General features: G+C 35.8%; 1 protein-coding gene across 3 annotated transcripts in view; it reads left to right on the forward strand.

The window, feature by feature from the left end:
- The first annotated feature begins 1086 nt into the window (after nt 1-1086).
- The window catches only part of LOC106756135 (peptidyl-prolyl cis-trans isomerase CYP59), a 20211-nt gene continuing 7625 nt past the window's right edge, over nt 1087-13672 (forward strand). For all 3 annotated transcript variants that reach the window (XR_002667194.1, XM_014638411.2, XM_014638412.2), the window contains exons 1-14: nt 1087-1246; nt 1328-1389; nt 1609-1671; nt 1772-1855; nt 2963-3153; nt 3900-4004; nt 4130-4247; nt 4354-4404; nt 4801-4892; nt 5002-5101; nt 11908-12030; nt 12107-12184; nt 12318-12364; nt 12461-12516. Coding sequence is in view for 2 of the 3 variants with exons in the window: in XM_014638411.2 (XP_014493897.1) it covers nt 3056-3153; nt 3900-4004; nt 4130-4247; nt 4354-4404; nt 4801-4892; nt 5002-5101; nt 11908-12030; nt 12107-12184; nt 12318-12364; nt 12461-12516 (868 nt within the window). In the remaining variant the exon portion in view is untranslated. The remainder of the gene's footprint in view (nt 1247-1327; nt 1390-1608; nt 1672-1771; nt 1856-2962; nt 3154-3899; nt 4005-4129; nt 4248-4353; nt 4405-4800; nt 4893-5001; nt 5102-11907; nt 12031-12106; nt 12185-12317; nt 12365-12460; nt 12517-13672) is intronic.

The raw sequence follows: 13672 nt of genomic DNA on the forward strand, positions 1-13672 counted from the left end.
GTGGCACATGTTTTGAAGGTGTGCGATGGAGAAGAGTATTCGCGAATTAGTCTCGTGATGAAGATGCGATGGATATGGCCATGGTTGCGTGAGGTGTTGTGCCTTGATTATAGTTTCTGTAGGTTAGATTTCGTGAAGAGGAGATTGGCGATGAAGAAGACATCGCGATTTGGGAATTTATGGTTCATCCCGAAGATAGAAATTGGGGCTTTGGGTTTCTGTTTTGTGATTCGCAGGTTCCGTGGACTTTGATTGGAAGTTCGCGACTTTGGGGGTTTGAACGCGATTTGGATTCGCTCACGATGGTTCGAAATGATTTGAGATGGCGCTGGATTCTGGTTTTCCATTTTGTAGGTTGGGGTTTGATTGTGTGATGAAGATGAATGCAGGGAGATCGTCAGAGAGGAGATTGCGGTGGAGAATGGAGGTGAAGATGAAATTTCTCGGGTTCTCTCTATTGTGGTTGCGATGGACGGTTTCAATGGTGCGAGGATGATGAAGAATCTTCATGGCGGCACGAACAGGGTAGGATGAAGAGGATGACACGCGATTCGGCTTCGCGGTGGCTTGATGATAGTTTGCAAAAACTATGGCAGTCTGTGCGAAGCTTGCTCGCAATTGGGTGTTGATGGAGAAGATGACGACGAGGGATAATTGCCATGGTTGAGACGCTGTGGTGGCCGAATTTGGGATTCTATTCTTCTCTTCTTTTGGGCGTTGGTGGCGGCAGTGAAGACTGGTGGTACGATTATGATTGCGGTGGCTTCTATGGAGGTGCGAAGACGACAATGGTAACCGATGAGGATCGAGTTGGCAGCACTGAATGGTACAGTGATGGTTGACGACAACAGTGCAACGATGATACCTCAATATTTATTTTAGATATTTTTTAAACTTAAAATCAAATAAATTCATATCGCTATTTGATTATTAAATAACACCCAAGCATGCCACGTTACAAAAAAATTAACGCCATCTTTAATATTTAACGGCAAAAACTTCATTAACTCAAATTTTACCTGAAACCCAATTAAAAACTTTAATAATACAAGGACCCGGTTGATAAAACACATAACTATTAAACCATAATCCATGTGAAAAATCCAAATATTCAATTAGACGTATTCAGATCAAAATAAATCTGAAACCTCTTCTATGTTGATTCGAAAATTTTAACATAAACCCTAAAACATCTTTCCTCTTTCTTCTTTGCGATTCACTCTAAAATTTCAGTGAGCAACCAAAGGTAAATCTAATTGGTAATACGTTGAATTTTGTTTCTGGTATACGTTTCTCTTTTCGTTCACTCTGGATTTTGTTTGCGCAGAGATTCCTACAGTAGCTCGCAATACGTTGCACGGTGGTGCCACCACTGCGCTGGTGGATTTGGTGCGGTTCATCTTGATTCCCACCGTTGCATTGTTGGATTTTTGTTGTTGTGGATTTTTGTTGGATTTTTCTAGAAATTAGTTCTTTATGTCTCTGTTATTTATTTTCTGTTACAAATTAAGTAATCCCAACTTGTCTAGTAGTTTGGTGGTACTGCAGTATCAACTCAGCATTGCCTTGTTCTCAAGCTTAGTGATTGTATATTTGTTTTTTATGTAGATATCGAAATTTTTTTGAAACTTGGAGAAAGACATTGGTTGCGGTCATGCTACCTATGGGAAGGTTATCTGTCTATTTGCCATCTTTTCTGACTAGTTTATGTTTCCCTTTTGAAACAAGGAACACTTGTAAGTATAATCATGTTTCTCCTGTTTATTTTCAGCCTGGGGTGAAGGTCCACTAGGTTTGGTTTATTCTTCAGCTGTCGCATAACACAGGCTTCACAATTATATTTTATCTTTGTCAAGTAAGTGACATCTTAATATTGGTTTTTAAGGCCGCTTTGTCAGAAGTTTCTGATTGTCTACCTCTTAACCGTTAAAGTCAAAAAATGGCTTTAGGGTGCGTTTGGTTTAAACAACTTAATTAAGCACCCACTATCAAATAAGTATGAGCCAGTTTCTTGACTTAGGAACTGGTTCAGACCTTGGTCCAAATGTTCCTTTATATATCTCTTTCTGCTTTTGGTAAACAGCCTTGTCATGTTTAGCAAGCAGTCTCAGTTCTCTTGCAATTGCTTTGTCTTGTGGGGCATGTTTACGTGCCTTAAGAAAATCTTCTCTGGCAGAATCTGGTTTACTAGTGTGATATGGATGAATACCACTGGTTTCATATTTTCATGATTTTTAGTTAAAATGAAGCTAAAATGATCAATTCATGTTGCATTAATTTAAGCTAGTTCTATAGCCATGGATATAATATCTCTGCATCTGACTGTCTTATGATACAGTTACAAAGACAAACTTTAGCCGAGAACTTTTAGTGATGATTATAAAATAAATCTTGTTAATAATGAGGGTTTTTTTAATGTTTGAGAGATGTTGGATTGACATGCAGGAACAGATGTGCTACCGGGCCTGAAATAAGGCTTTTTCAATTTACACATTTCAATTCATTAAATACATTTTCCTTCCCTTTTTATTTTTATATAAAAATACATTTTTATATAAATATAATAAAAATCTTTACAATAAAAGAATAAATTTTTTAGTTTGGGTAAACAAAAGAAAGTGAGCAAGGTTTTTGAAAAATCTTATAATATTAAAATCTTATAATAGCAGACACATGAATGACAAGATTCTTAATATTAAAACGAATTATTTATCTATTAATATTAAAAAATATTTTCAGTATTATATAAAAAGTAATATTAATATTAACTTTTAAAATTTATCAGTACTTAACTACCACTATTAAAATTTTAAAATTGAAATAGTGAAAATGGTAAATTGAAATAGCCCTTCGCCATTTTGAGTTCTCTTAAATATTTTATTGTTAGAAAAAATCTCCTCAGAATAATTTTTCTTCGCTGTGAAATTTGATCATCGTGCAATCTTACTCTGGACTTGAGCAGAAATCGAACTTGATCAATTTCAAAGAACAAAGGAGTTTTTGAGTGAAAGCATAACAAAGAAGAAGAGTTTGTGCCTTAGAGAACAACACCAAAATGTCGGTGCTGATTGTGACGAGCTTAGGGGACCTTGTTGTCGATTTGCACACCAACAAATGCCCCTTGACCTGCAAAAATTTCTTGAAGCTTTGCAAGTAAGCTCTCGAAATTTCTCATTCCCGGACTGTAGATTATAACAATTTTGCAATTTTGTTTTTGGGCCCTCTACTGATTTTGATAAATTTCTCGGTTCTTCTGAAACAAATACCCTTTCTGGGTCCTTGGTCTTCAGATATAAAGCACCAAACTTGCTCTCTTTTAATGCACTGTATGATATTTGAATATATGGGTGCTTGATGGAAATCACATGCTCTCTGTTGCTATGAATTTGTTATGCTATGTACGTGTTGTTTTATTTAATTCACTATTGTTGTGCTAGTTGCATAAATGAATTATTTGATGGAGTTAGGTTCCGTTTGGAGTAGTTTATTTGCAACTTTTTTGAAATTATTTTATAACTTAAGAACTTAAGTAAGTGATTGTGAAGTTTATGAAAACAGCTTATGATCTCTTAAGTTGTTTTTCTTATAACTAATTTCTTTAGGGTAAGCTTATGAAAACAGCAGCCTATTTATTTGTCAACAAGCAAACCCTGTTTTCTATTTGACTAAAAAATAACTTTATGTACAAACAAGTCTTTGCATATTAAGTATAACTTATGTACAAACAAGTCTTTGCATATTAAGTACTTATTGAATAAGTCCTTATTTAGGTTGTTTGCCCAAATTAGTCCTTATTGTTATTACTTTGTTTTGGAAAAAGTTATGTACTGGTGTGATATTTTCATATATGGGTTTTTGTTCAAATCATAATGTCTCTGGGTTTGGAATTGTCGCACCAGGATTAAGTACTATAATGGGTGTTTATTTCACACTGTTCAAAAGGATTTTACAGCTCAAACTGGCGATCCAACTGGCACAGGAACTGGTGGTGATTCCGTTTACAAGTACGTAAATGGAACTGCTTGTGCATTTAGTTAATGTTTAAGTTTCACTGATATATATTTTTAATATAAAATGTGAAGCTTCTGACATTGCATTCTTGTTTATGCAATGGCTTTCTCTTTTTAAGGTTTCTTTATGGCGATCAAGCTCGATTTTTCAGTGATGAAATTCATATTGATCTTAAGCATTCTAAAACTGGAACAGTTGCCATGGCAAGTGCTGGGGAGAACTTAAATGCTTCACAGGTATGGCATGTTTTGAGCAGGTTGAGGGTTCCTTTCCTGTTATTTAAGAATAGTTATATGTAAAATAACTTTTAAATTACTATTGTTTTGTTGTTTCTGTTTTCAGTTCTATATCACACTGCGAGATGACCTTGACTACCTCGATGGCAAGCACACAGTAAGTATTCCATGCATCCTTGCTTTACTTGTTTCACCGGGTATGGATGCTTCTTTATTTTAGAACGTGGAAATATTTAATTTTTTTATGGATTTGGATCAATTGATCATAGGTGGTTCAACTTTTCATGCTCAAAATAGTTTTAACTTTTTATGTTGTCATTACAAAGATGAATTTGGGAAGGTTTTATTTCAATGAGGGTCTAATAGAGCCCTATAGTGTTGCTATAACAGTGTAGTGGGGCAAAGGCCCCGTGCTCTTTACAGGGCTGCTGTAGTGCGGTAATTTAGTGTAGTGGCTGTAGTGGACCAAATTGTAGGTTGGATAACTTACATTTTACTTTTATACCATGGAAGTTACTCTTTTGTTTTTTCTTAGATTTGTTCATTGTTACAGGTCTTTGGTGAGGTAGCTGAAGGATTTGAGACTTTAACTAGAATAAATGAGGCTTATGTGGACGACAAAGGAAGACCATATAAAAATATAAGGTTTATACTCATTCTTCTCCTCTAATAAATATGAATTGAAAACAATGATTTCTTATTTGTCATTTTGAGATGAAGAAAATGTATTCATCTTCTTGAATTACTTGAATAGAATCAAGCACACATACATCCTGGAGGATCCTTATGATGATCCTTCTCAACTATCGGAGTTCATTCCTGAAGCTTCTCCAGAAGGAAAACCTAAAGATGAGGTAATGGTTGATTGCAACACTGTATTGCATTACTTGAAAATGCAGAAGATTATGCCATTGGTTATCTATTCGCATTGCAATTGTCCTTTATAATATAAAACTATTTATCATGGAAATGTGTCCAATTGATTCAAAAAATTAAGCTATTTCATTCACCTTATTTTTCTCAACTTAACATTGGGAAAATCCATTTGGTACTTCAGACAGACAACTTTAATGTGTATCTTTATTTTGCTTTAATTCACTTATAGACATATGACAACGAGAGGTATCTCTATTTTGAATTATTGGAAATGCACTGGGCCTAACTCAAGGGTGGAAGATTGCATGAGCCATCTAAACACCCACCATCATGCCTAAATCTAGAGTATTGAAATGTGAGGTTTACAAATTGACATTTATAGGTGGCTCTACGAGAAGACTGCATAGTGCATGGTTTGTCATGAACCAACTATCAGAAAAGCTTAAGTTCTTAAGTGAAGATGTGTGGATATATTTATATTTATGACATGCCCCTCACGGAAGAGCCTTTTGGGATGGAAGTTTAAGTAATGGTCATACTTATACTGAAAATTGATTTTATTAAAAGAATGGTGGGGTAGAGATCAAATACACGACCATTTTTGTCATACAGTGGAAAAGGTCCAAGCCTAAATCCCCAAAGCTAACATAATGGAGGAGGATTGCTTAAGCCTTGAGGAGTGTATAGACCATATTTCAAGCCAATACGATACAAGATAACATGAATCTTTGCCCCTTGTGATGCTTCATTGAAATACTGCCTTATTAAAATTAAAAAATGCAGATTTTAGAGGTTATATGATCAGTAGAATACTTGGAATGGCATTTATCCTTCTGTGCTATGTATGGTGTTGGTTGCTTTTTTCTAGCAAGGTTTTTTTAGTGTTCATTTCATTGTTTTTCAATGTGTTATGTGTTGTAATTAGAGAAGGTTTATTTAGAATCTTCCTAATTAGAGAAAGTAGTCATACAATCTTTTATTTTATTTTGTTTCCTAGTTTCTCTATTTCCTTTTCTAGGAGAATTAGATTGTTACAAATAGAGGATATGAGAATGTATTTTCAATCAATTCTAAATAATAAATTTCAATATTATTTTCTACTTGGTATCAAGAGCTTCNGATCTTGGAACTCCATTCCGCTGCACAATCGTCGCCTCCGCTGTCCGACCACCGCCGTTGTCCGACCACCGCCGTCGCCAGTTGGGGTCGTTGATAGGGCAGAAAGGTGCGCCCAACTCCGACGACCACAACGCTGGAAGTCGCTCCGTCAGAGGAGCCGCCACGTGCCTCCACAGTCACCGGCGCGTGTAGCCCACGCGCCTACCTCCGGCGAGACCCACTCACCGGCGCCACCACAGACAGGGTCGTCGAAGTGTCCTGAGTCCATTCCTAGGGACGATGACGACTCATTTTGGCTGTATTTGAGCAGATCTGAGTTTTAAGTTTTGCTCCTTTTTTTCCGGCGAGACCCACTCGTCGTCACCGCCACAGAAGAGTCGCTGGAGACTCCTAAGTCTGTTCCTAGGGTTTGAGACAACCCATTTGACCTTTTCTTGAGTAGATCTGGTTGTTTAAGTTCTGCTCCTTTTTTTTTTCTCAGTGTGACCCATACACCGTCATTGACTTGGAGACTCCCTCGTTGCGTTCTACGGGATATCTGAAGTAAAAATTATTCCTTTGAAAGTAATGGATGAATCAATGAGTAAGTCCTTTGGATCATGCACTTTGTCCATAAAAGGTAAGATTTGCCTCAATACTGGTGATCATGTGTCTCAAGGCATTTGGATTCTTGATTCGGGTGCAACTGATCATATGACACCTTTTAGTGTGTCCTTCGACTCATGGTAAAAGAAATAAAGAACAACTTATTACAGTTGCGAATGGTCAGGGTATTCCTATATGCGGCTCTGGGAATATAATTTTGGACTCATCTATTNTATTGAAGGATGTTTTACATGTTCCTCAATTAGCCAACAATCTTATCTTTGTGCAAAAACTCACAAAGGATTTAAATTGCTCAGTAACATTTTTTCCAACTTATTGTGTTTTTCAGGACCTTGCCACGGGAAAGACAATTTTAACTGCCAAGGAGCATAGTGGGTTGTATTTTTTAAAGTTTGATGACCAAAACAATACGAAAATCATGAGTCAACAAGCAACATCTGAGACGTGGGCAAAATCCCAAATATGGTTACATCATCAAAGACTTGGGCATCCTTCATTCAGTCTTATCAAGTCCTTATTTCCCCACTTGTTTACCAAAGAATCTGTTGAGTCTTTTAATTATGATATTTGTCAATTTTCAAAACACCATCGTTCATCTTATCCTATTAGTCATAAAAAGAGTATTTCTCCATTTGATTTAATTCATTCTGATGTTTGGGGTCCTGTCATAGATTCTATTTCTGGAGCCAGATGGTTTGTTACCTTTATTGATGATTGTACCCATGTCACATGGACATACCTTATGAAAAATAAATCTGAAGTTTTTCAAATTTTTGTTAATTTTTTCCATCTTGTCCAAAATCAATTTGGAAAAAATATCAAAAGAATTAGGTCTGATAATGGTACTGAATATGTGAATCATGAATTTCTCAATTTTTTGTCTCATAATGGTATTTTTCATGAACTAACCTGTGTTAATACCCCTCAACAAAATGGAGTTGCAGAAAGAAAGAATCGTCATCTTCTTGAAGTTACCAGAGCCCTTCTTCAAATGTCTGTTCCAAAAAATTACTGGGGAGAAGCTGTGTTAACTGCCACATATCTCATCTACAGGTTACCCACTCGTATCTTAAATGGCATTAGTCCTATAGAGTCTCTATTGTCTTTTGTTCCTTCTTCCGTACTAACTAGTCTACCTACTCGAGTCTTTGGATGTGTTGTTTTTGTTCACTCTCATCATCCTAACCGTGGTAAATTAGATCCTAGAGCTCTTAAATGTGTCTTTATTGGGTATCCTTCTAATAAAAAAGGGTACAAATGTTATCATCCTCAGAGTCGTCGTGTCTTTATCACCATGGATGTCACCTTTCATGAAACACAATCCTTTTATGTCAGTCCACCACTTCAGGGGGAGAAAACACTTGAAGTGGATGAAATCTCCTTCTTGTCATTACCATGTTTGTCTTTGCAGGATGTCCAAGACCTGAGCAATGAAGGTATCATAGTCCACAATGAGGAAGAAGACAAATTTTTTGGCAAAAAATATGAAAGAAGAGAACAACTCACTTCAACTCTCGCGCAAGAAAAATTGTCTAATCCCGAGGTGAGGATCCCTGAAGATATCAATGAGGAGGAGGTAAGTATTACAGAGGATTTACCCATTGCATTGAGAAAGGGAAGAAGATCATGTGCTAAATATCCTATTTCTCAGTATGTTTGCACTAACAATCTCTCTGATAAGCACAGAAGCTTTATTGCTGCCATTGATGCCACAAAAATTCCTACCTCAATCCAAGAGGCCATGAAACTTGAACATTGGAATCAAGCCATGAGAGAAGAGATGAATGCATTAGAAAGAAATTCAACTTGGGAGATTGTTGATAAGCCAAGAGACAAGAAGACAGTGGGGTGTAGATGGATATTCACCGTGAAACATAAGGCAGATGGGACAATAGAAAGATATAAAGCTAGATTGGTGGCAAAAGGACCCAAACATATGGGATTGACTATGAGGAGACATTTGCCCCAGTGGCAAAGATGAATACAGTTCGAGTTATTCTCGCTTTGGCTGCCCATTTTGGATGGGACTTACACCAACTGGATGTGAAGAATGCCTTTCTTCATGGAAATCTAGATGAAGAAAGTGCTTCTGTGGAGAAGGCCCAATATCAGAGATTGGTAGGAAAATTAATTTATCTATCACACACAAGACCAGACATTGCTTATGCAGTTAGTGTTGTGAGCCAATTTATGCATGACCCAAGAGCATGCAAGTAGTTGACAAAATTCTTCAATACTTGAAGTCAAGTCCAGGAAAGGGGCTATTATTCAAAAGGGAAGACACATTGACTATGAAGATATATACTGATGCTGACTATGCAGGTTCTATTACTGACAGAAAATCTACTTCTGGGTACTGTGTGTTTCTTGGAGATAGTCTGGTAACATGGAGAAGCAAAAAGCAAGATACAGTTTCTCGTTCTAGTGCAGAAGCTGAGTTTCGAGCTCTTGCNCAAGGAATGTGTGAAGGACTCTGGATGAAAATCATTTTGGATGATCTTAAAGTCAAAGTGGAGAACCCGATACAACTACACTGTGACAATAAGTCTGCCATGAGCATAGCCCATAATCCAGTANAGCATGATAGAACCAAGCATATTGAGATTGACAGACATTTCATCAAAGATAATCTTGACAGAGGCTTTGTGATTACAACTCATGTTCCTACAGAACTTCAAATAGCAGATATTTTTACAAAAGGGCTTCCTCCGGGTAGATTTCAAGATCTTGTAGGCAAGTTGGGAATGATTGATATTCATTTACCAACTTGAGGGGAAGTGTTGTAATTAGAGAAGATTTATTTAGAATCTTCCTAATTAGAGAAAGTAGTCATACAATCTTTTATTTTATTTGGTTTCCTAGTTTCTCTATTTCCTTTTCTAGGAGAATTAGATTGTTACAAATAGAGGATATGAGAATGTATTTTCAATCAATTCTAAATAATAAATTTCAATATTATTTTCTACTTTATGTTTCCCTGACAGAATAGAAGAGTTAATTAGCATATTTTGCATTGATATATTTGTTTAATATAAGTGCCTTATTTTTTTCGGTTTTGGAGAATATCTCTTCCTCCCATGGTTATTAAACTCGGGAGTTAACTCATTAACTCGGACGAGTTTACATGTTCAGTTAGTTCTTCCAAGTTAACTCGGAAACAAACTCGGTTTTTGGAGTAGAATTGTGGGGTTGGAGGTGGAATCGAGGTTGAACTCACTAGATTGGTTTCGATTTGGCAAGTTTGACGAGAAAAAGTTTTAAATGCAAAACGACTTCGTATGGAGGGCCATTTTTGAAGAAAACTAACCAGATTAGGGTTCAAGATTAAGCCCCTTCTTTGTTCTTTGAACTCCTTTGTCGCACAGCTCCTCTCTTGCAATTGCATCACATCGCTTCACCGTGTCTCACCATCGCGTTTGCTCGTCCCTCGTTGCCGCCTCATTCTTGTCACCTGGCTCACCGTTTCCGGTGTATACCGTTAGATCTCTTTGATCAAGAAGTCTAACAGAGCACTCCTCACACACCAGAACTAACAGAAACAGTAAAAGGAAGTAAAGAAAGTATGTTTGTTGCTGTATAACGAATGAAACAATCATCTATACACCAAGGAAGCCTCCCTTCCTCCACTGGAACAATGATCCAGTCTACAAATTCAAAAACTACCCCCTGTTCAATTCCAACCCCCATTTATAGTTTCTTCCCCCTTTCTAACAAACTTCTCCTAAACACCGACCACCTTTCCCACTATTTCCTGCTATTTTTCTTTCTCCTTTCTTACACCTTTAATGCCCTATCACATCCTGTTTTTGTTGCACTCACAGTGTGCACTTTCAATGCAGAGTCTGCACTGTTTGTTTGTGAAAGTGGTATTATTCTTGAGTTATGTTTCAGCCTATTATATTCAGCCCCTCTCTGTCCTGTTTTTTACATTTTTTTTACTAGATAATTCTTCTCCAGTCTAACAAATACAGTGGATATTTTACTTATAATATATTTTTTATTTTTTGTAGTAAAAAATTGAAATTTGATTGGGGAATGTCTGTGAACGGATCATTTTCAATTGAGAATAATCCAACGACTTCCTCATCTGAATTAAAAGTAGAAGTAGAACTAAAAGTGGTCCATGGAACAGGTCTGATATTGGATGGAAACATGGGATAGATATTAATGGTAATGGTAGAAAAGTGAAATGCAATTATTACTCAAAGATTGTAAGTGCAGGAAAGCATCGTTAAATCTTGTAGAGTGGTGGGATATGTTTAGGGGTGGAACACCTGAGTTGAAAAGATTTGCCATTTGAATTCTAAGTTTGACTTGTAGTTCTTTGGGACGTGAGCGTAATTGGAGCTCATTTGTAATGATGGTGAAAATATTTACTTAGATGGAGCAATAACATATGTAGCTTTAGATGCTCTTGATTTTGATAACATAACTTTTGATGTCAATGAGGGTGCATAACTTTCATCATGGGAAGAGTTGGATGAAGATGATGATAGAGATGACAATGTCATTAGAGGATTAGACATAGACAGTTTACATTTGAATTTATGTTTTATAATATTTGTATGAACTTCCTTATTTAAAGTACTTCAAGTTATATAATTCTAAGAACTTATTTGAATTAGGATGTTATTTATATAAAAAAAAAATTCATGTCAAAGTAAACTCTTTAGGCTCTCTCGAGTTTACTTAAACACTTAAGTTTGACAACCTTGTTTCCTCCCCTATTAGAATGTGAGATGAAGAATGAGATTTGTTTCCCACATTTTTCAAGTTATCACAAATAATAAAGAATTGACTACATGATGATTGGATTATTAATTTGTCTCTAGCTGTAACTCTACAGCTATAGATTGATGATTATATTGGATTTTACTTGTTATGCGATGGTATATTTGTTCAGCATTCAATCTAAAAGAGTTTCTGGCTGTAACTGTTTGACTACATAGGGATGATTGGATTCTTGTGATTACAAATCAATTCAAGCATTATAATAATGAAAAATTCAATAGCATACATGTTCAAACATCTAAGGCATGACTTAATGCAATTTTACTAGGTTGATGATGAAGTACGACTTGAAGATGATTGGGTGCCCATGGATGAGCAATTAAATCCAGCAGAACTTGAGGAGGTTATCAGATCAAAGGAAGCACATTCTAGGGCAGTTGTACTTGAGAGTGTAAGTATACTAAATAGTTTGGTACTTCATTTGTGAATGTGATCCCTTGTAAACTTGATTTTCTTTGTTATTTTAGATTGGGGATATTCCTGATGCTGAGATTAAACCTCCTGACAATGTATTGTTTGTCTGTAAATTGAACCCAGTTACTGAGGTGAGTAATCCCTTTCTGTAGTGTTATGTATGTAGTTATCATATTCTCTACTCCCCTTCCCCCACCATCCCCCAATTTATACTGAGGTCAAAATCAGTACTTGACTATTAATATTTTTTCTTTTAAATTTTAGGATGAGGACTTGAATACTATATTTTCTCGCTTTGGAACTGTATCATCGTGAGTATTAATATTAGGCAGTTTACCTGTCATGACATTTACTATTTGTGATATCGTTTTGTATATATTGTTCTTACTTGATATTTTAAATTGTAGGGCAGAAATCATCCGAGATCACAAAACTGGTGACAGTTTATGCTATGCTTTCATAGGTCAGTTTGTACACTTTGTCATTTGTGTAAAATTTGTGCTTCTATAATTGTGTTAAAGTAGTTCTTTCTCATTTTCTTTCTAATTTCTACACCAGTTGCTAGTTCTTTCCTATGTAATTCTTTGAGTCGATTTGTGTCTACCACCTTTTTTATTCAGGATGTCTTTAGTGTAGCTATTCCAACTAGGAATAACAAAAGGCAATAAAAGGAAGATATGCTTAACATGTGTACTAAAAATAAGTTTTCTGTTCCCAAATCAAAGTTTCCTTGTGTTTGTAAATTTTTCCTTTTGTCTTTTTCGTTGTTGTGTTTAGTGGTATGTATATAAGAATGCAAGAACAAACACTCATGTACATATGAAATCTGATAGATTTGTCACATGTTTGTTAGTGTGGTGCATTTGGTTGGAGTGTTTCACATGTTTTTAAAATTGTTCCATAGCACAATACTTGACTTTGAATCCTCCAAAAGTAATAGAAGGGTGATCTTCCATATAAGTGGATCATCACAATCCATCAAATCTAATTGGCAATAGAGGAGAGGGGAGTTGGAGATCTCACATCAATTAATGATGAGGTCAATATACAATATATAAGTTTAAGAAAAGAAAATTCTTACTTTACAAGGTGGTTTTATGAGAATGAGTTAAATTTAAATTCACCTCTTAATAAATTAGTTTGACTTCATTGTAAGATCGCAACCAACATAATCAATCTCCTTTTTACTTATTTTCCACAATATAAACTCATGTATAAGTTTAAGCCATGGATTCAAAAAACATAAGAACACATGAACACAATAACAATATAAGAACATGCTAGCCATAATGTGCTGAGAAGGGGAAAAGTGAAGAGTAAAAGATGGATAAAGGTAAGAAGTGAAGAACATGGCACTTCTGTTAGGCTTAAAATATGATATAGACGGAATCGTCGCTTGAATTCTTAAAAACTTCGAGATGAAACAGAGGAAGCAAATTACTCTCAGTAGAACAACTCGCAAATTTCACAAAGAAAACAAATTCATTCAAAACTGTGAAGCACAGTTACTGTTAGGTTCCTGGGTATGGAACCTAACTTAGACAACCCACTCACACACTCACAGCAAGGAAATCAATTGTAAAAGAATGAATATTTGTATTCACATCAGCAAATGTATG

The sequence above is a fragment of the Vigna radiata genome, chromosome 2, assembly GCF_000741045.1.
Source record: "Vigna radiata var. radiata cultivar VC1973A chromosome 2, Vradiata_ver6, whole genome shotgun sequence".
NCBI classification, from domain to species: Eukaryota; Viridiplantae; Streptophyta; class Magnoliopsida; order Fabales; family Fabaceae; genus Vigna; species Vigna radiata.